We start from the raw sequence: 22546 nt of genomic DNA, 5'->3' as shown, positions 1-22546 counted from the left end.
GGGCTCTCGGGGGCCTGCGGCAGGGCCGGCGGCTCTGTCCCGGGGGCTCCCCGTGACCCGGTGCCCGGGCAGGCGAGGACGAAGCGACCGGACCGTTTCCCCCGTGGGGCGGAGGGCAGGGGGTGAACGAACGGGAGCTGAACCCACGGGGGAAGGAGGTGCCTGCTCGGCCCGCCGGCCTTGGAGGAGCCACCCGCTCGCGTTTTACCACCGCCCCCCGGCCCGTTCGGCCGGGAGAAGAGACGGCCGGGGGCCGATCGCGCCGGCGCCTGCAAACCCTGGGGGGACCCGGCCGGGCTCCTTCCAGGGGAGCCCCGTGACCGGACCAGAGGCGATGGGACCGGACCGACAGACGCGTGGAGCTTCCCTCTGGGCTTCGGGAAAGGCTTTTCCGCTGTGACGGTGACGGAGCGCGGGCACAGGTTGCCCAGGGAGGTTGCGGAGTCTCCCTCCCGGAGATGCTCAAAAGCCGTCTGGACGCTGTCCCGGGCAACCTGCTGTAGTGTCCCTGCTTGAGCGGGGTCTGGACGAGGTGATCTCCAGAGGCCCTCCCACCTCAGCCACTCTGTGATCCTGTACAGGGCGTCTTTATGGTAAACGATTTACTGGTAGGCTGTGATGTTTTAGGTACTGCTAGATGCTTGTGCTTTCTTGCTTCCTGTCTGAGCATTTAGAATTTAAACTCCTGCAGGGACAGCATGTGGTGAGTGAAGAAACGGACCCTGAAAGATTCCTGGGCACCCTGTCCCAAAAAGCCTGTCTCTTGGGCTGTGTGCTCCAGTGCAGAGAATGTCTGAGGGCATTGGATATGGGGGAAATAAATGGTGGGGGCCTCGTAAAACACTCCGGCTTGAAACAGCTGGTTGGAGGATTTGTTCTGGAGTGTTAAGTACTGTGCATTGCTGGCTGCCAAAATTCTTATCTCAGTCTTCCAGTACAAATGTGGCTTATTCCTGGTAGCTCTGGGAACGTGTTACCTGAATGTGTGCCGGAGAGTTTTTCTGGTGCTGCCTTGGTCTGCACCCTCTGAACCTCTCCGGGCAGCTGCCGCCATGCTGCTGAGACTTTTCCAAAGCAACGAGTGGCCGGTTGTTGCGGCCCCACACAGCCTGTCTGGTGGCTCTTGTAACGGAAAGGTGGTCATGATGATGTCGGCTCTGGGGGAAGCACGGACTCTCACCTCTGACAGCTGCACCAAGAAACAGCTTCAGGATAACTCATGCTTGAGTTTAACTTTCTCTCTGTCTTAGATCTCGTGTGAAGCTGCAGCAGCCCTGAGGCATGCAGCCAGCCTGTGGTGCGGGGTCCGAGTCAACGGCTGTTTCCAGTATTGCTAACCCGAGCATTTAGATATCATGAGTCAGGCTAAAAAAACCCATGACTTTAAAAATAGTGCATTGTGGGTTCTGTCTGTGTGACCTCTGGTATAAAAGTTTTCAGTGCTTACATGTTTAAAGTGGGTTTTTTAGCATGGGTAAAAACTTACTTTCAAGAAGTTGAATTTCTTCACTTCAGAAAAAGACTGAAAGTTGAAAGATTCAGATATATCTTTCTTGTCAGTACAAGAGCCTTAGGACCCATGACAGAGGTCAGACTTAACCTCCTTTTGCCACATAATCAAGATTTACTGTGTCCAGGGGCGTGCACTACATGGCCAGGTATATGATGAGGTGGAACTCCATTCCTCAGCACGATAGGCAGAAACTTTGGACAAATTAGTCAGCAGAGCTGCTTTGTATTGAGATGGAAATGAGTAAGTATACCCCATTCCTGAAGTGTTATTTATTTTGATATAAAATCTGCTTGTTTGGTACTGCCTATGTCGTCCAAGCATCAGAATGGCAGAGTTTTGTCAGAAGAGCTGGAGTCAGACTCTGGAAGGGGTCCTTGCTGCTGTTCTGACTGTCCCCTCATCCCTCCGCACTGAGCTGGCAGCTTCCCTAGGCTTCAGAAGACCAGAAACCGTCTTTTATTTGGCTACCAACATAGGAGGCTTGGTGACAAGGAGGTGGTTTAGAACTGCACGGCTCTCATAAAAGGAGTGAAAGATTGCTTCAGAACTGCATGGGCTTGCCAAGTCAGTGATTTGTGTGTTCTCATGCTTGTTGTGTAGCAGGATAAGCTAAGGTGGAGTGTTAGTGCCTTTGTTTAGCTAATTTAGCTGCCAGTGTGAGTGTGTAAGGGGAGTTGTGGGGTACCAGCAGCACCTGCGGTGGGTGGGCTTGCCCTTAGCATCAAAGAGTGGTATTTTATTCTTGCACAGCACTGGCAGCATTCTCTCCTTGAACATGTGGTTTCAGGAAACGGAATTGTCTTGAGACTTTGCATGGAAAATGCTTAGTGTGCTCTCTGGCTTTCAGAACTGGAAAAAGTGAACGTGCCTCATTCTTCTGCTTTGGATAAATATATGGAAGCTGTCTTCAAACAGTGTGGATCTGAGAGGCTATCTTTTGGGAGAAATGTGTGATGCTGGTGTGCTTTGTCTAGAAATGATTTGATTTCTCTTCACCCAAAACTTTCAATGCTTTCAATTAAATAATTCGGTATTCTTGACTACACTGAACTGCTCTAAGTACTAATGCAGTAGGGATGATAAATTTGGCTTCTGTGGAAATACTGGGAAGCATACTGGAGTCACTGAAGGAGTTTGGAAGGAGAGGTCAGGAGAGAAGCAGCCATGTTTTGTCTGGTTAGTTTCTGAAAGGGATGGTGTGCGTGGTCCCTGAGATACAAGTGTTGGCTGCCTGACTTAGGTGGTCTCTACCAGTTCTGAGTCCTTAAGCTGTGTTTTGGCCTACCTCAGACTGCATCTGAGGGTTACTTAGCTTGGATCAGACCACCCCAGTTTGCTCTTTCTTCACCAAAGATCAGTCTCTACCTTGCCGTGGTGCACGTGATTAGCTTAGATTACATGCCTCGTTCTTGACAGCAGCCACATGCCCTGCATGCCTGGAGAGGTGAAGAGCTGCATTCTTCTCCTCGGATGGTTCTTTTGGAAGACACAGTTCAGGGCTGTGGCTGGCAGAACAGCACTGAGCAGGAGAGAACATCAGGTGCTTCAAGCTTGTCCTCTACCATCTGTGTTTAAGATGAGCCAGGAGCCGTGCGTTTCTAGCTGTATCTGGTAGTTCAAAGATCAGTGACGTGCCTTGGAAAGTCCTTTGCCGTTGCACTCAAAACTGTAGGGCTTCTTAGGTGAGTGAAGGTGTCTTCTGTCCAAGATGAGTTTTCAGCCGTGCTGGCATATCTGAGCATATTGTAGATGCCTTGTGAGCTAGAGGTAGAGCCGAAGGGCTCCGAGGCTGAGGACTCCACATATGAAGTGTCTGCACCGAGGTCAGTAGGTGACCTGTAGGTGCTGGGTCCGGACAGCCACCCAGGTTCTCCCTGGTGGTGTCACCGTCCGTTCTGGCCGCAGGACTGTCTGGAGGACTGCTTGCTGTACCCTCTGGATTTATGTTCGGGTAGTCTCAAACAGCGCAGCTCCTGGTTGCGCAGGCTCTGCTTGGGTAGGAGAAGTCATAGTGTTTCTTTAGCATCCTTCTCCTCTGTGATCTAAACACAGGGCTATTTTCCTCTTGAGCATGACAACTCACCAGTTTCCTCTGCCTTTTGGCCTCTGTTGTATGCCTTTTAAAACTTCCCCTGGCTGCAAGCCACTGCCTGGGCTCGACTGACTTCCAGTCTCTCTACTGGCAAATTTGGGTCAGGTGTTGACAAACAGAACACCAGACAGGTTTTCACTTGTGCTGTGCAGCAGGAGAGCACTTCTGGGAGGAGGAGTGCAGTTGAGCTCTCCCCTAGTCATCACAGCTGTCCTCGTCCTGCGTGAAGCAGCAGCTGTCCTGGAGAAGTAGGTGTGCTTCCCCTTCCATCGAGCTGGCGTGGTATCTTGTATCTTGCTGTGTCTCTGCTGCGTGGAGAGCTCTGATGGAGACACCGTGCTGCGGTTTGGCTATGTGCTGCCTGAGGTACTCTGAGCAGGGCAGAGCATCGGGAGAAACTGAGCGCTCCTGCCTGGCCTGCATGGGGACAAGCAAACAGCAGAGGCTGGCTGAGAGCTCTGCTGCAGACAGGCCATGCTGTGTTCCTGTCCTATTTAATAATTTCCTTGAGTTTGGATCCTTGGGATCCCTGGCTGTGTTTTATTCCTGTTGTGGTGTTTTGTTTGTTTTTTAAGCCAGCGAGACCTCTACTTCCTTTTGTTAGCCCTCCCAGATGTGTGCTACAGAAACAGGCTTTGTGGACAGCATGCTCTGGAAGCCAGTCTTGAACATGTGATTTGGGGAGGAATGTTCTTCAGCAGTTGCTAGAGTGCAGCTGGAAGGTCCTGCTGGTGTGTTTGGCTGGAGTGCAACTGATGGTTCTTTTCTTCTCTTTGTTCGCAGGTCGTGCGAGCAGGCAGTCCTCGCAGAGCTGACACGCAGGGGCTCTTGGACACCACTGGGTGCTGTGGAGTCTCATACCAGCTAGATGTGTGCAGGACACAGGTGGACCTGGACAAGGCTGGAGATGGGGTGTTTGTAAGCGTATTGGCAATTGCCATGCACCCGACAGCATCAGTGGACAGTAGCTTCTCCCGCTCTGCTGTGCAGACCCTCTCCCGGAGCCACTGCTGCAACATCAAACAGAAGATCTCACAGTGGGAGGGGAGGACACAAGGGTGCTCCAGAAAGGAGAAACAGCAGCTGAAGGACTTTGGAGTAAAGTATGATCCCAGCTGCGATGTTCTATCCAAAGTGAAGCCAGAACATACAGAGAAGGGCAGAAAGACTAGGTCCAAAGATCCAAAGAGCCTGGGTTTGGACTTCAGGGAAGATGCACAGAGCTGCTTGCAGACTGATGACTGTGGTGACCTCCAGCCCTGTGCGTGCAGCCTAGCTTCCCAAGCCAAGAAGAAAGGAGAGTGGCAAGCAGGCTTCCTGGACCCAGGGGTGACACTTCCCCCAGGTAACTTCTATACCTCACAAGAACTATGGAGGAGAGTAGGTCCCCTTCTGCCTGGCAAAGCCATACCAGTTCCCTTGGACCTTTGGAGGAAGCAAGGGAGCTGTGGCTCCACGGAAAGAGAACTTAAAGGAGTGGACTCTCTCTGCAGGGCAGAGAGGAGCTTGAAAAACATTTACTCTGAGGCTGAGGGGCAAGAGGAGGAGCCAGCTGCTGTCCCACCACCCAAGCCCCGTAGGACTTTCCGCTATCTTGCGGAAGAGGGTGCCAGTAGTTGTAGCGATACCAGTGCTACCAGGGAAGCTCCTCTGCAAAAGCATCATGGAGGAGACTTGGTGTCATCCTCCAACAATCCCGAGAAAAGAATAGCCAGCAGGAGGATCAGAGGGAGGACCCAGAGGTATATTGATTAATCTCTCATGCCTGAAACATGTTTCCTTATATCACTTTCTAGATGGGTTTAAACAGCTTGCTTGCCATGATATCCTTGTGGAGGTGCTAGTACTGATGATGCCTCTGTGGATGGGGAGAGGATATTTCTGGATGCAATTCCAGCATTGCGTATGTGCTGCTTTTGCTGCTGATAATCTTGCAAAGAAAGCGAAAAGCTCTAAACGGATGTCAGTCCCACACCTTAAAACATAGTTGAGTGACCATATGCTGGCCCCAGGGAGAGTGCTGCCTGCTTTTTGCCCTAAGCTTGTCCTCAGCTGCAATTTGTGGATTACAGATTAGCTTTCTCTGGGGGCAGTACGGATGCCAAATGTTCCGGCTTTCCTGTGAGCGAAAGATTCTCTTGTTGCTTGAAGTTGGAGACTGTCAGCGGTGGGTACCCCTGTTGCAGTAGGTTTGGCTATTCTGCCCCTTTTCCCGTACGTCCCTGTTGCAGAGTAAAAATCCTCTGAACCAGCTTGATGCTAGCTCTGCTTACAGATGAGCTGCCTGGAGCAGCTGTGTTAGAGAGCAGCGTGAGCATTGCAGGTGGAGATGTGGCGAGGACTCCTGAATCCTTTCACAATGGCAAAGCGTGCAGCAACAAAACAAATTTTATGATGATGGGCTAAATCCCTGCCAGCTCCTTTGTGACCTCTGTGCCATGATTTTGAAGTGGAGGCCAAGTGTATGAAAATGCAAACTCGCAAATGCAGTAACACCCTTAGCGTGAGCACTCGGAGAGGTCCAGTAGAAAGCAGTGCCCTAATTCTGAGCACTGTTGCAAGTGCTTAGTCTGCAAAACGTGTTTTGGGTTCTTGCCTCTGTGAGAGAATGGAACTCACCGTACCTGCTTGGAGTGTGCTTGGCCATGGAGCCTCCAACTTCATTTTTAATCTAAAAATCTCCCAGAGTAAGTGAGTAGGGCTTGCTTGGTGTGCTGGTTTTGGCTGGGATAGAGTTAATTTTCTTCATAGTAGCTTGTGTGGTGCTATGTTTTGGATTTGTGATGAAAATAGTATTGATAACACACCAATGTTTTTTTTACTGCAGAGCAGTAATGTTTTTTTTACTGCAGAGCAGTAATGTTTTATTTACTGCAGAGCAGTGCTTACACAGCCTCAAGGCCTTTTCTGCTTCTTACACCACCCCACCAGCGAGCTGGCTGGGGAGCACAAGAAGGTCGGGGGGGACACAGCCAGGACAGCTGACTTCAAATGGCCAAAGGCATATTCCACACCGTATGGCATTGTGCTCAGCAGTAAAAATTAGGGGAAGAAGGAGGAAGAGGGGGACATGTTCAGAGTGACAGCGTTTGTCTTCCCAAGTCACTGTTACGTGTGGTGGAACCCTGCTTTCCCGACGGATGGCTGAACACCCGCCTGCCAAGGGGAAATAGTGAATGAATCCCTTATTTTGCTTTGCTTGAGTGCGCAGCTTTACCTATTAAACTGTCTTCATCTTCACCCACCTGTTTTCTCACTTTTACCCTTCTGATTCTCTCCCCCATCCCGTTGGGCGGGAGTGAGCGAGCAGCTGCATGGGGCTGAGCTGCTGGCTGGGGTTGAACTGCTCCACTGGGAAATCAGAGTCCAGAGTCCACTCTGTGTGGACTGGAGACAGCAACTCCCTGGTACATGCAGGTGCCTTTAGAAGAAGTTACACTGGTTTTCCTCTAGGAAATCTTTTGAGTTTGAGGACATCCAGGGCTTCCGCAACCAGATGGCAACAACCAAGTCGCACAGACTTCGAAAAGAGACAAATGGCACTACAGGATCCAGGCTTGTCTGCACACAGTCAGAAGACAACATCTACGAGGACGTTATCTGTATGTGCCTGTGTTTCTGGGGGAGGCACTCACTTTATTTAAGGGTAACAAATTTGCTGGGGAGGGAGGAATGAAGATGAGAATGCATTGAGGCCCTTTCCAGCTCTGTGACTTTTAAGGTCTTCCCCATCTGGGGTTCTTTGTTGCTGTTAGTAACTATCTGCATGTGAGCAGCCTGATTTCAGATTTGATGGAAAGTCACTAGAATTGGTCTGTGCTAAGCTGATTTCTCTATTAGCTCTTCAAATGCTTTGCTTGAGTGCTGCACAGAGATCAGTGGCAACACTGACAAAATCAGCTGCTTTGCAATAGAGCTACTTTCTTGCAGTGGTAGAAATGTTTTGTTTTGCTGAGGCCATGTACTGTTTGCCAGGTTGATGGTAGTGGGTTAGAAGGATTTTTGGGTGGTGGAAACCTAATCCGTGTTAAAACAGGTCTCTCTGAGACCCTTTTAAAGCTTGGCAGACAACTGCACGCTCTCCCTGCTTACGTCCCTTGCAAGAATGTGGGACTTCATCTCCTTTCACAAATGCCCCATCTGATGCTTTTTCCAGGTCCTGCAAAAGAGAACCCTTATGAACATATCGGAGCACTGCCCTTGTGGAAGGTCCCATCTGTCTGGAAGCTACCACCCCCCCGGACCACCAGTAAGGCTCCCAAGGTAGGGTGAGGGGATTAAGTTGTCGTGTTTACTGAGAGTCGCCTTCCCAAGGGCCAGTTTGGTGCTTCTCCCTGATCCCACATTTCCCACTGCCACATCATTTGTTTTCCTTATTTTTTATTGTTATTAATGTAAATGATAATGAACATCCATGGCAGCAGCAGTTGATTAAGCTGCTAAGGAGCAACATAATAGGATCAAGAGAGTGTTGATGAGATGCTTGAGGGTGGGAGTGGGATGGAGAGCTTGGTAGAGCATGTGGCTGCAGAATCATAGAATCATAGACTGGTTTCGGTTAGAAGGGACCTTTTAAAGGCCGTCCAGTCCAGCCCCCCTGCAAGAAGCAGGGACATCTCCAACCAGATCAGGTTGCTCAGAGCCCCGTCCAGCCTTACCTTGAATGTTTCCAGGGATGGGGCATCCACCACCTCTCTGGGCAGCTTGGGCCAGTGTTCCACCACCCTCATTGTAAAGAATTTCTTCCTTGGAAGAAAGCTTATAATTTGTAATCTGGCTCATTTGACTGTGAGCTTGGACCAGTGCTTAATCCCATGCTTAACCATCTCTTCTGATTCTGTTTTCTAGCCTCCCCCAAAACCTCCCTTCCTCAGTCGCAAGAGTCTTGAGCTAAAGCCCTCCCAGACAAGTTTCCAAAGGAAAATGGTGAAGGACACAACCCTGCCTGTCACACTGACCGAGTGGAAGCTGTTCCAAGCAGTAGAGGCTGCTAGCAGGAGAAAGAACTTGCCCTGGGTGAGATTTAAGCATGAAACATTACTTCTTGCATGGCATTTCAAGCTCCTGCTGCTTTGTCTAGCACTTGATAAGTGCTTTGTAAGTGGTCATGAAGCTGGGAATGCTGGTTAGCACTGCTGTATGTGTGGACCAGTGACGCTGCTTGAACCATTTCCCCTCCAAGTAGCAGGGCAGGTGTTCAAGGATCAAAAAAACCAGAATGCCAGTTCTAGGAGGGGCAGCGGTGGTTTTGTTGGCCAAGAATCTGCAAATGGAGTACTAGGTGTTGACCCGCAGATCAGTACTGTGTGTGAATACTAGCTCTTCCTCGTTGTTTGTCATTTAAGCCTTGTTTGCAATCCTTCCATGAAGTGTAATGATGCTGGTTTTGTGTTGCATGTGGTGCAGAAATGCAAGGAAGCTCTCTGTAAGCTAGAGGGCCAGCTCTGTACAATTGTGTGTACATGTCCCTTGCTCCTGATGACTGCTCAGGCTGACCCTTACATTCTCGCTGCAGGTTCTGAGTTGTTAGATGGCTGACAGTGTGGGGCTGCTGTGGGGAGACAGCTGGGCCCTTGGTTATTTGGCATGTTGGCTTGGAGTTCTTGACTTGCCGTCAGGAACCTACCCTGTTTCATAGTCTAAAGGTGAAGAGCAGCTTTTAGGGATAAACACGTTTCACAAAGCCTTCATACAGTTCTCCCCTCTGCTGCCCCCGGCCGCTCCCTCCTGCCTGTGTGCAATGGCAGATATACTTCTGAGGCCAGAGTAGTGAGAAATGCTTCTAATCCACCTTCACGACAGAGGACTCTGTTGTAATTCTTATTTGTTGTGATGGGAATCTTTCTAGATACTATTACTGGTTACCAGCTCACGTCCCTCAGTGATGAAATGCAGCACGTGCTCTGGAAGGACAGCTGCAGCTGCCGCCGTAGTGGCACTTGGTGCATAGCACTCAATTTCCCGTTGTGGTACTGGCAACAACTTACTTTTGCCGTGGTAAAATCATTCAACTTCTGCAGATCTTTGCTTAGATTGCACAAGACTTCTGAGGTAGAGTTGAACAGCTGCAAAATACTCTTCAAACATTAAGTAGTTTAGAGTTACAAGCAAATTCTGTATGTGTTTTTAAACAAACGGTAGGCCTCGAAAATCAGGAAGGAGATGGCAAGGTTATAAACATGCTGTGATGGAGAGTATCTTTTGTTTGGAGGGGGAAAATAAAATGTTCTCCAAAAACACACCTCTTCCAAAAATCTGGTGACAATTTACATGCAGGAAGCACACTTTACTCTTTCTGCTCACAAGGAAATGAGCCAAGATTGCTTGAGAGATTGAGAAAAGGGCAGGAGTCTAAAAAGAAAAAACTTGCTTATTGCTTAAGAAACACGTAGCTGCCGTAAACACACTCAGTTTCTTTTCACTGGTAACTCAACTGCACAAAAATCAGAACAGAAATGGAAATCCTCTAGGTAAGGCTGGATGCTGGAGGGGAAAGAAGGCAGATTTTGCAGGAGAAGCACTGCTTTCTGCTCTGGGCTGATTTCTTTCCTGTGGCCTCATCATGCTGGGAGGACTGGCTAATGCAGAAAACGGAGAGAAATAGACCTGAAACGGAGAAGAGCCTAAACCTAATTTGCTGAGCTGGGGATAGAGGCGTGAGCTGAAGAACACTTCTCTTGCTGAATGCCTTCCTTTTTATGGTATTTGACAAATGGCTGGGCCCCACCCTCCTACATTCAATAGGAGCATTTAATTAATTCTTAACTTGAGGCAAGACGGAACTTGACCAGCTCACTGCATTGAGCTGGAACCCTTCACAATGGCTGTGTGATAGCTGTCTGACCTGCAGGATCAAGGAGCCGCCCTGCAGCATTGTATGCCTGGGGCGGGGAGAGGAGTCCGGAGCGGCCTGTGACAGGAGTAACAGAAAGCACTAGGACTTTGGTTTTAAGGCCAGGAAGGTTAACAGTGTCAACTTGGAGCGTCTAAATGCTGACCCTTCTTTCATGTATCTTAGACTGCATTGGGCTATGTTTTTTTACAAAGTTTTTGTTCCCGTGGACCAGGTCTGTGGTGTCCCTGCAGCACAGACCTGTTATTCTGTCCCACCATCTTTCTTCACCTATGTGAACTGAAAGTGCATAATCCTTTCATTTTAGCAAACTACCCTGGGACAAGGACTGTGCTTAGAGCAGCCTTGTTCTGTGCCTGACATGGTGCTTTGGAGAACTTACTATAGCTGTCTAATATCCAACTACAGCAGCAAACTTAAAAACCAAACTAACCAACCAACGAACTAACCCCAAGCTATACTGAGAGAGCTCTGCTTTTTCTGGGCTTGGAAAGAATGGGGATGCTTGAGAGCATGCAGGTTCAGAGACCTTTGTGGTAGAGCGTTTACAAGATATTCTTGCAAGTGCCGTGGCAGTTGGTCTCTCTAATAGAAAATGGAGATCTAATGCCAGTTTGCCACTTCTGTCTGTTCAGTAAGCAAAGTGTGATAACTTCCAGAGTGCTCGTACAGTTTGGTGTCAGCTTTGAGTTGTGCTAACAGTAATCTCTCTTGTAGCAGAAACTCTGCAGTCATTCATTATCCAGTGAGCTGCACTAAAAGTACTCTAGCAAGCAGTCTACGAGCCAGGGTCCAGGACTTGAGCAGCCCTTCCCAAGTGTTGTGGTGCTAGATGATGGCTGTTGGGCTCCAGTCCTGTTGGCACTGGACCTCCACATTAACCTCTGCTTCTGCTTTGGATTTCAGCTGGTACTAAAAATACAGGAGATCTTTGATTCGAAGTGTGGAAAGAAGAGGGTGAAGTTGCTCAGTCCTGCTGGGAGAGAAGCGCCTCCAACGAAAGGTAGAGGTCTCCAGCACCATTCTCTTTGCTAGAAGCCTCTGGAGCAGCACAGTTCTCATACATCCTGGGGTACTGCTAGCAGGCCAGGCACCACCTGCAGCTCATGCTAGGCTGACTCAACCTCATGTCTTGCAGCTGGAATGGTTGAACTTTCAGCACTGCTAGGATTGGCAACACTTGCCTAGCCCAAGTTTAACACTGTCATAAATGGCAGATTCTGCTATGATTCCTGAAGAGCTGGGCTACTGGTTAGAAGTGCTTTTCTTAAAAAAAGCAGAACAAACCCAAAAATACCCAACAAAACCACTTGGCACGAGAACTACCTCTGACTACTCCGCTCATCGCTTTTGTGCCTCTAAAGTGATGTTCTTGTGTTCTTCTGATTTTGTAACATTTGTAATATTCTGTTGAGCAACTCTGTTAACTTTTATAGCACCATCGATAATCACCTGGCTTCTGTTCTTTCCCTGTGTTCAGCTGACCTACAGGTGGTTTACTGGAAACAGTGACTTGACTTTGCTTTTTGAAATTTACTGTTGTAGCACATTTGCCAGCGGCTGTTCTTTGCTGATGCTTTGAGCAGGATAGGTGGGCAGCTGGGAGTGATGTTGGTCTGATGAGTCTAAAGTTCTCTCTCTTTCCCAACTTTGGGTGTTGCCCATTTTACTTCTGCATGGCTAATAAATGAAAACTATGTGTGTTTCAGGTGAAACCAGTGGGAATGACAGCGATATGGAAAATCAGCCAAAAAGTGAGTGAATCACAGGGGCTGGTCCTGTCTCCATGGCACTACACATTTGGCTAAGGCTCTGACGGGATAAGCACACTGACGAGTTGTGGCTTCTGCCAAGACAGAGGGAGGGAACTTCTGAGAGGCAGCATCACCAAGGCTGGCAGCTGTTGCTGTGATTGTGCCACTTCTTCTGAGCCCTTGAGATTTAATGCCATTAATCTGCCCATCCCTAGAAGGAGTTTCATTTTGGGGTTGGTAGAGCCATACTTAGCTGAAATGTGTCTTGAAGGAGATTGTCCCTGGATCACCTTTGCTTCTAACACTTGGGGTTATTTTCCCCCTACTTCCTTCCCTTGGTTCTGTTTTATATGTATAATGTTGTGAAATACCCTTTCCTCTGGGGAGAAATCACTCGGTTATTTGTCTGGTTCCACAGTCCTGAGTTTGATCATAGGCCCAAACTACAGACTTGAAGTACCTACTTGGTTTTAGCTGGTGCGGGAAGGACCAAAGAGGTCTTAGCTTCTGTGCTGGTAAGGTTTGAATGCGAAATGGTAATGGCTGGCCAGCAGCCCTGATGAGAGACTCTGTCATGTCTCTAAGCAAGCATCTAGTGAAAAGGTCCAAGAGAATTGTCTTAGATATTTAATTTACTTGGAGGGAAGCATACAGAAGGCCTTAACTTGGAGTGAATTGTGAAGTTCCACTTTTTTATGTTAAGAAGAGTAATGGAGAGTGAAGAGTCTCTGCAGAAATACAGTGACTGAGTCACTGCCTGATTTAAGAGTGGTTTCCAAAGTGTCCAGAATGTGTCATGGTGCCTGGGCCACGGGAATTTCTTACATCAGAGTGCTGTGCCTGTGCTTGTGAGTCTGTATTGCCTGTCAAGACATCCCAGCATGGAAGTTTCTTGGCCAGGAAACTGGCTCTGCCTCTCTTGAACGCCCATGCTGCTTTACAGAGTAGCTGCCTGAGGCCTGGCAACTACTGAACTGGTGGAGTTGGGCTTCTCACAGCTGCGCTTCCCTTGTTGTTACCATGGCGCGTGAGATGTGTGGAAGGAATGTCAGGACAGCAGGAGAGTGCTAGCTATCGGTCCAGAGGGATTTGCAGAGCTGCTGCAAGGCCAGTGCTCACGAATCGGGAACACCTCTGTGCTTGAGGAGCTGACGCAGGAGTCGAAGTCTGGTAGGGCACAGCAGTGATGTTGGGCAAATGCACCCATCTCTTTCCCCCTTCTAAAGGTGGTGACGAGTCCTGTTCTGTGACCTGTAGGTGTGTGGCAGTGATAGCCATAGGCTGGTTTTGGATTTGTTCCTTTCTTCAGGTCGACACAAGGGCCTGCTGCAGGTGCAGTCAGCCTCCAAGAGGAAGCCACGCTACCAGACTTTGGAGAGGGATCTGATAGAGCTCCAGGAGCAGCGGCTATTTGAGCTGTTTGTGGTGGTGTCGCTGCACAAGAAGGCATCTGAGATGACATACACACCACAGATCATACAGCAGTTTCCCAGCAAGGTAGGAGCTGCATGGAAACCTGCCCACAAACCACACTCAGCAGCTGTTTATTGCCTCTCACAGCGTGTGTTCCTTCCTAAACTCCATCCTAGTAAAGCTGGCCAGCTGGTTAGGAAGCACCTTGCTCTGTTACAGACCTATTGTATAGCGTTGGGCAGTTGTTGAATATTTTTCTTGATAATGAGTTTACTGTCTTTTTTTGGAACTAAGTAGGCTCCTATGCTAATTGCCTGTGAATATCATAAAGCCGTACTGTGTTGTGATACCCTGCTGAGGCAGCCTGCCGCAAAGGAAAGGGAGGGCAGTGCTCTGTTCCCAAAGCTGGCATGGCCTCATCCTGGTAGTCTGTGATTTATAAATAAAGAGTGAAGCAATTTGACTGGTGGAGCACAGGAACTAGAATCCCAAGGCTTTTCCACTTCTTTATACTGTTCTGGGAAAAAAAAGAAATTAAAATGGCAACCCCACGTGTACTAACCCTCCAAAATCAGAGGAGAACGGTGGAAGTTAAAGTACTGTAGCTCGAACAAGCCATTTGAAATAAGCTTTTTTTCCTGTCTGTTCAGCCCAAACAGATGACAAGATCAGTGTGTGACTCCAAACTGTGACTCAGTATACACAGCAGTTACTATGAAGCTAAGAAGGATGGAGCCTTGATGCTTGCTTCTGTGGTTCCAGATTGAAATGAATATTCAGTTATCGCTGTCTGGGCTTGTACCTGCTGCCTTCCACTAAAAATCAGAACAAAACTAGTAATTCTAGCTGTGCTATCAGGAGTAAGCCAGAGATTGTTAAGGAATCTGCATGTCATCCAAATACAGAAGGAGATGTCAGATTCATTAAGGGAGGTTATGTGGGACTCCAGCAGGACCAGTAGTGCCCAGCTGCATAAGGGATTTGTGTGCAAGTAACTCTGATGTCTTAAACGTGTAAATGTTTTGGATTCACAAAATGAATAAGGCACTAAAGCCAAGAATGCACAGTCTTAATTTAGTGGGTAAAACTGAAGTACATAAATAATACTTATTAAAAGTGCCAACTATAGGGTGTTAGGAGGAAGAAAGGAATGAAACCAGATCCAGCTTTTCCCTGCTGCAACCCCTCAATCTGTTCATTGCCTTTGGGAAGGACAGTGCATTGTTCTTTTCCTGCTGTCTTAGCAGACAGTCAGCCCAAACTGTACCACGTGGCTATTTACTGGCTTTTATAAATGCACTAACAAATGATTTTCTCGGTGTTTATTTATCCTCTGCTCAAATTAAAGTGTTTTGGTGAGTGACTTTATGGGACAGTCTGTCATCTTGGGATTTTGCAGGAAAAGTTGCCCAATAATTATGGAGGTGTTCTGATTACAGGTTTGTCTCCCTTCTAAAAATAGCTTTGCTTCCAAGTAATCTGCTTGTTACCCTCTTCTTTGGGCTGCGTGCCCAAGGACATCAAAGCTGTTGTACAACTGTTACTCTGTGAAAATGCTGTACTGTTTTTCTAACCACTCCATGTTGTCACAGCCTGGGACACTGGAATTACCTAGATGTGCTGACTTAGAGTACAGTGTCTAAAATCAGCTTTATGCAATAAACTTTCCTCTTCTCAGGGACATTTCCTACTTAAATGTGATCTCTCTTCTTTGAAAACTTTCCTTTTGCCCCTTCTGAGCAGTTTTGAGCATGAAAAGTTGTCCCGCAGTCTTTGAGGGATTTGACTTGAGCCCACGCATGGTGACTGGAACACGTGATTCAGATACACAGTTTTCGCAGTTGAATTATGAGTGGTCTGCACGTCACAAGCTGAACATGTTCCTGTTCCTCTTCATGTCTTCCAGTCTCCTAGGAATAGAACCGAGGCAAACTGACGCAACTGTCATTTGGGGGGCTCAGTTCTGGTTTCATTCCCCAGTAAACTTGGCCATGCTTGTAAATCCTTACTGAGTTCTTACAAGACCAGCTGGGTAATTTTACGAATGTCCAATAAGAAGGAAAGATGCAAGAGGGAACTCAGAATCTGTTCTAGTCAGAGTGTGTTCTCCTATACTTGTGCGTTAGCTCTCTGATGGTTCAGCATTTGGAAGTGTCAGGAAGATACTGTCTCCCATTGTTTTAAATGCTGCAGCTGTGCTTCAGTGACTTTAAATGCATGTGTTGCCCCTCCAGCCTGAACATCCCTTCAGACAGTCAAAGGATACTGAAGAGAGGCTAAAGGTCATCCCTAAATTCTGCTTTCCAGATCCCAAAGACTGGTTTCCTGCATCAGACCTTAAAAGGTAAAGACTTGGTTTTGAATACTCATGCCTGAAACGGGCAAAGCTGAAAGCTTAGGTATGTGCCAGTTTCCTGGACCAGAGAAACTGCAGCCAGAGCAAGGAAAAAATGGGAAAGACTGAATCCCTAACATCTGTGGTAGTAGGGGAAGATGAGATACGGAGGTGGACTCAGAAGTGCTGCTTCTGCCCAAGCACCATCTTTCCTATAAGAAGGAAGTTTGTAACATCTGTTCAAGGCCAGCTCCTGGGGCTGGCAGGTGCTGCTGTTGCTCCTTGGCAGAACGGAGAAGCAGCTGGGAAGGAAGAGAGCTGTAGCAGCTCAATGAGAGTCCACGGGCTGCAGGTTTTTACGCTGAATAGAGCCTGCAGTAGCTTGCTAACCACAGCAGGGGTTCTTCAGCATGACCAAAAAGAGAATGGCTTGTAGTATGTGTGCTTTGTTTGTCAGTCTCTGCTCTGAACTGCATGGTGAATTTAACCCTGACTGTTCTTTGATCCCCCAGTGAAACATTTTCTTTTGTGCTGACGGGTGAGGATGGTGGCCGCTGGTTTGGGTACTGCAAGAAGCTCCTGGTAAGAATCTGTGTATTGGGTGGAGTGTAAGGAATGCATTGATAAATGCACAGTCAAGTGCAGGACATACATCAGCAGTAATTTCCCATGTGGGTTTCGTAGTGCCTGTGCTGCTACTGAGGTCACCAGCCCTTTGAATGCTTAAGGGAAGGAGCATGATGATGCCCAGCAGTACAGTGAAATGGACTCTGGGCTTGAAAGATAGCTCCTGTAACTGATCATTCCTCAGGAATCTTTAAGTCAGAAGTGTAGAGGGAACTACAGCAGAAGGAATTCCGCGAATCAGCTACAGTGTATGTGCTAGGTTCTTTTTTGCATCCCTGTTCTCAGCATAACTGTTCCTGTTGCCTTTCAGCCAGAAGGGAAAGGGAAGCGCCTTCCTGAGGTATACTGCATCGTTAGCCGCCTGGGCTGCTTCAACCTCTTCTCCAAGGTGAAGTGGGGAGAGCCTGTTACTTCTTATTAGACTTGAGCCTCTGACAGCCTGCAAGCTCCAGAAAGTGATGGGATGCTTCTGTCCAGTCTAGAACTGCTTAGCGATTGTACCTCATCCCAGGAGAGTGGTGCTTCCCTGCCGCCTTTGCTTTGACAGGGCAAATAAAACAATGCTAGTGCTGAGACTTGTCAGACGATACACAGCCGACTGTTCCTTCAACAAATTACTGTCAGGAAGTGGCTTCTAATACTTGGTATTACTGATGGTGCCCCTTCATCCTCTTCTTCCATGACACGGAAATGGAAAATCAGTTTAAGGGGTGGGGGGGAGGAAGACCTCAGCTTGCTTCTAGCACCACGAGGAGAGCAGATAAAGAGAAAAAGACTGGGGAAAGCTATTGCAGGTAAAGGGCAGCTGTTGCAGAAGAGTACAGGTGCAAGCTTATGATGAAAGCTGGTTTCTAATTGGAGCACAGATCTTCTAGAACAGTGTTTCAGAAAGATTTCTTGGGGAGGAGGATGCAGTGTTGCTCATCTTACTCATCTACCTAGTTGTGACAATTTGATTACCACATACAAGACATTTCCTTGCAGTAGCAGGAGACTGGATTTGAGAATGGAGTTGTACTCACAGATATCTGTTCCCATTTGATTGTTCAGACATTTGAGAGGAGCTTTCACAGGGATCCCAAGTGAGGGGGGACAGAGCTGTGAGTCTGTGTTGGAGCCTTCACATGTAGCTGTGGCATGGGATACTCAGAGGCTAATACCTCCTCCGGCTCACCAGCAGGCATTGAATCCATGTCTGATGTATTTTCTTGCAGATTTTAGATGAAGTGGAGAAGAGGCGAGAGATGTCCCCCGCCCTAGTACACCCATTTATGCGCAGTGTAATGGAGGCACCTTTCCCTGCTCCCGGACGCAAAATTACCATCAAAAGTTTCCTGCCAGGAGCAGGAAATGAGGTAACTGAAATCAGGACTGGCTTTCCTGTGTCAGTGGTGTCTCTGGGGCACGGTGGCAGTTTGCAAACTGCACTGTAGAGTGATGCCACCTGTAAATAATTACTGTGAAGACAGGGAGGCTGTTGTAGAAACCAGCTTCCTGTTGAATCATCTACTGTAGAAATGATTCCCTGCTTTTTAAGGGAGAGCTGCTTGGGAGTCCTCTGCAATGCCCTGTGCTGACTGCCCAGGCTGTGGGGTTTCACCTGTGAGGAGCCACCAGTTCTGTGCTCCAGCCAGGCTGCCCCTCGTCCGGCCTGACTCCGCACTGTGGCTTTTTCGTCCAGCGCTCTTCATTTGTGCTTGCCTCTCAGGTGATGGAACTCTGCCGTCCATTAGATTCTCGACTCGAACACGTCGACTTCGAATGCCTGTTTAAGTGTCTAAGTGTCCCTCACGTGATTCAGGTCTTTGCCTCTCTCCTGCTGGAAAGGAGGGTGATCTTTGTTGCTGACAACTTAAGGTAAAAAATGAGTCCGAGTGACTAGTTCTTTCTGAGGGACGCTATCTTTTCTTCTGTGTTTGGGCCTGTTTCATGTGCAAGCTTGTGTAACTTTTTGTAAACAGGTACATTTAAAGGTTTTTGCAGACTTTCCACAGAACATATGCATGTTTAAATTTGGAGTATGGTATTTACCCAAGGGGAGATAAGGGAATGTTTCCTTTACCTCTTTAGTCCAGGTTGATGCTATTCTTAGCTCCCTATAACTGACTTGAAAAATGGATGCATGGGGCTTTTGCTGCTGCTTAAACAACATACGTGAATTACATTTTCCCTAAGCATGTCTAACCTGTGTCTGTAGCTGAGTACTGAACGAGACATTGACAATCCACTCTGTGCCTCTCTTGCCTTTCTAGCACTCTGTCTAAATGTGGCCATGCCGCAGTTGCAACGCTTTATCCCTTCACTTGGCAACACACCTACATACCAGTCCTACCAACTTCTATGATTGATATTGTGTGCTCTCCGACCCCGTTCTTAATTGGCATTCTATCCTGCTCGTTACCACAGCTCCAGGACCTGCCCATAGAAGAGGTGAGAATGGGGTGAAGCACAGTGGAGGGGCAATGTCAGTGGTACGAGGCTGACCTCTCTGGAATATGTAGGCTCTGTCTTAATATAAACTCTTAAACTTTTCTGAGACAACTGGTGAACTTGCCAGATACATGTCAGGGTGTTCCATTGTTATCAAAGTTAAATAATATTCACTGTTCTTACTGACAGGCTGCAGTTACACAAAACTTGTGTTTTGTGTTTGACATCCCCTGGCGCTGGGGACATTTAAAAAAAAAAAAGTGGGTTATTTTTTTTCTGTACAGCAACATACTTGGTTATGAGTCAGTGTGTTTTGTGCATCTTTCCTCAGGTTCTGATTGTTGATCTTTGTACTGACAAGTTCTTGCAAGAGGTGAGTGAAATAACAGTACCAGTCACTCATGGTGATATGCTAGGAAAAGGCACTGACAAAAGGAAATGAAAGCAAGAAATCTGCAAAAGCTAGTATTCATACGTTGACTCCAGTGGCTGAAGAAATATCTTGCATTCCTTTATCAATAGAGAAGGGGAACAGGCTTACAAATCCTTGTTGCAAGATTGAGGTTTCATCAGGTACAGAGCTCTGCAAAGCCAAAGACACAGCTTAGCTGAGCTGGGTTTAAAAACAGATACCTAGTTGGTTCGTTATGTGAAGTGGACCAGTAGGATTCTTTGCTGCTTTCTGGCTGTCTTTCTGTGGACTTGTTCTCGTCAGGGCTTTCTCCTCTCTCATCTAGCTGAGGGGTGTGTGTTGCTTTTGGGTGGTTCCCCCCTGCCCCCACGCACAGGAATGATAGTCTAGGAGACAAATTATCACAGTTCCCCTGTGGTTCTCTGCTGGATGTGCCTCTACATCACCAGACAAGTAGCTTTAAACATACTGGAGTATTACGAGTTCAGGAGCCTACGTGCATTTCCTTTTCCTTGCCTTACTGTTCTATTTTGCATTGCAGCCTGCAACTGGATAAAGGTATTAAAGGATTGGGGTTTTTTTTAACCACAATGTTCAGACTTGGTGATATTTTATCAACACGCTTTTGTTGTTCTTGTGTGTTCTGTCATTGGTATAATAAGCATGAGTCTGTAAGGGATATAGCACACATTGTTCTGTGATGGCCGTTTGTGCGTGACTCTAACAGTACGTCATTGGAGGGCGCTGAGCAAATGTTTCTCATTTCTGTGCCTACAAGACAAATGTATTGTCTCCACCATGATATATCATATCACAGAGCAACTTCCCCGTAATTGTTTTGGGCATTTTACGAGTATTTCTCATCTGTTCACAATGAGAAGGTTCTATTGGTGATAGATAAAACACAAAAATGCTTCCATGGCTGTTTTTCTCTTTAGGTATCAGACGAAGATGAGATCTTGCCTCATAAACTCCAGGCTGCACTTGTACAGATCTTGGAAGAACGAAGTGAAATCTTGTCACGTGAGCAGAGTGACACACAAGGTACTTCTATGGAAAAGTGTTTTCACGTTAGCAAATCTCTGCAGCTTCCATGTAGTTGATATAAAAATAAGCAAATGGAAATAAACATTAGGCAGCAACATTTTAGAAAGCTATTTTCTGTGATCTTACTGAAAACATATTTCTTGTGAATGTGGTTCTCTGCTGGTTAGAAACAAGTCCTAACATTGTCCTAACAATTGTTCCTTTTTTCCACAATCAGTATGTGTAGAGCTGAGTTTTCCTTGGGCCAAGTGCATCAGCTCCCGTGCTTTGAGTGTTCTTTAGTTTTTCAGAAGTGGCAGAGAGAACGGTTTTTCTTAAACAGAGAACGTAGCAAGCTTCTGTACTTTAGAGGGTAATCTGACATTGTTTTCAAAGTTGAACTGCTTTATACACAACCCAACAGATAAAAAAAGTGTGAGAATTTTAAAATTTTGAGTAGCTTGAGAGAATGACATTGACAAATCATGTAATTCCATGCACATCAGAAATAACAAAGTTAGTTTTCCAGTGGGTTTGTTTTGTAATTTGCCTAACTCTTTAACAGAATTAAACTTAGATTGTTAGGAGCTTACAGCTTATTAGACACCAGATGTTTGACAGGGGAAAAGAAATTATGAATGCTTTAACTACTGGGAGAGCTTCAGAATGGAACTTGTCTCAGCTGCAGCAGTTGACATGGGAGAGAAGTCTGAATATTTGAGCTGTGGGTTCTTTGATATCACTCATCTGAAATCTTGTAGTCTGAGACAGACAGCCTAAAAAGTAACTTCTGCTCCTCTTTTAGAAGAAGAGTGTCCAACGTGATGAATGTAGACGGAAATTTCTCCTCTGTTCCTCTTCACAGGTGACATGCCTCTTAACTCCCTGGTCTCCGAAGCTTTCGTGCAGTTCTTTGTGGAGATTGTTGGACACTACTCCCTGCACATGAATGTCACAGAAAAGGGGGAACGGGTGTTTCAGCGGGAACCGTTCCGTAAATCTCATATGTCACGCAATGTGCGTCACTTCTTGCACTTCTTCATGGAAACGCAGATGTTTGCAGGGTTCATACAGGATCAAGAGCTAAGACAGAACATGGTCAAAGGTGAGGTTTGGTCTTACTGTCTTTTTTTTACAAACTTACTTTCAAAGTATAATGACATGTGACTTTGACTCTTAAGAAGCCTTTTTCCCTAGCAAATTATGCTGTTGGCATTTTGGTGTCTGCTCTTCTTAATTACTCAACATAGTTCACCTCAGGAAGCAAAAAATGTTTGCGTCTCTCTCCTTTCTGGGCTTGATCTTGCAGCTTACATGACATGCATGACTTCCTTTTCATAACCTCCTTGTTAATGATATAAGATGCCACATGCTGGAAGATGGAATAGCGTATCTAGCTGAGTGTTTTTGTGGTTTTTTTCCCTCTCTCTTCAGGCCTTTTTGAGGTCCGTGCCTTGGAATATTTGGCGAGTATTTCAGAGACACAACCAACTGGAATGAACAAAATCTTTCGCAGTCTTGGTAAAGGGACACTCTTGCTTTTTGCTGACTTTTTTTTTTAAAAAAAAACCAAAATAATTCAGCTATTGAACAAATAATTGCATACATAAGAGAGCAGGGCCCATTCCTTGCCTCGTGCACTTGTGTTCCTTTTGTTTACACTTGCCCCTTCAGGGAATGCGGAACAGTTTGCAAGAGTTTTATTTTATTTTTAAGCTTTTGCATCTTTGGATAAAGTGTGTGCAAGCTGCCTAATCCCAGGGCTGTCTAAATTGTTGTTGTCTAAATTGTTTCCAAACGTTGCTCTTGGCTGAGAACACGCTAAGGGGGCAGAAGTGGTGTCAGCGCAGAGGTGGGGCCAAGCGTGGATTTCTGCCTTAGAGAGTTCCTCAGCCAGATGACTCCTGGAGTGGCTGCAGCTCCTAATGTGGTTTTTTTGTTTGTTTGTTTGTTTTTTCCTTTTTCTCCATAGGAAGTAAAATGAAGTTCCTTCAGAAGAAGTAACCGCGGGCCGGGCCGTGCCGTGCCGGGGCCGGACTCCTCTTCGCCTGCGGGGCCGGGGCTGCGCGCGCCCCGCGCTAACAACGCCCG

General features: G+C 47.1%; 1 protein-coding gene across 2 annotated transcripts; it reads left to right on the top strand.

Moving 5' to 3' along the window:
• Positions 1 to 3673: 3673 nt before the first annotated feature.
• On the top strand, positions 3674 to 22544 carry DENND2C (DENN domain containing 2C). Of its 2 annotated transcripts, XM_010124128.2 has the most exons (18): positions 3674 to 5347; positions 7059 to 7207; positions 7762 to 7868; positions 8454 to 8621; positions 11365 to 11461; positions 12168 to 12212; positions 13522 to 13709; positions 15860 to 15969; positions 16473 to 16542; positions 16898 to 16975; positions 17802 to 17942; positions 18296 to 18444; positions 18840 to 19017; positions 19349 to 19390; positions 20368 to 20473; positions 21321 to 21560; positions 21890 to 21976; positions 22428 to 22544. In XM_010124128.2, exons 1-18 carry the CDS (start codon positions 4545 to 4547, stop codon positions 22457 to 22459), a joined length of 2790 nt encoding a protein of 929 aa, XP_010122430.2. In that variant the 5' UTR covers positions 3674 to 4544; the 3' UTR covers positions 22460 to 22544. The 2 variants fall into 2 exon arrangements, with proteins under 2 accessions (XP_010122430.2, XP_086621708.1); XM_086765582.1 differs by lacking the exon at positions 22428 to 22544 and having other exon boundaries at positions 21890 to 22135.
• Positions 22545 to 22546: the final 2 nt, after the last annotated feature.

Source organism: Chlamydotis macqueenii, chromosome 23 (genome assembly GCF_036417535.1).
Source record: "Chlamydotis macqueenii isolate bChlMac1 chromosome 23, bChlMac1.mat, whole genome shotgun sequence".
In the NCBI taxonomy this organism is placed as follows: domain Eukaryota; kingdom Metazoa; phylum Chordata; class Aves; order Otidiformes; family Otididae; genus Chlamydotis; species Chlamydotis macqueenii.
This window is presented reverse-complemented; position numbering and strand designations above follow the sequence as displayed.

Bases quoted from the DNA above. Each gene is read 5' to 3' on its own strand.
- DENND2C (XM_086765582.1), top strand. From the start codon at position 4,545: ATGCACCCGACAGCATCAGTGGACAGTAGCTTCTCCCGCTCTGCTGTG. The intron at 5,348-7,058 runs GTATATTGATTA...GTTTTCCTCTAG, and splicing joins ATCAGAGGGAGGACCCAGAG to GAAATCTTTTGAGTTTGAGG. The intron at 15,970-16,472 runs GTAAAGACTTGG...TTGATCCCCCAG, and splicing joins CCTGCATCAGACCTTAAAAG to TGAAACATTTTCTTTTGTGC.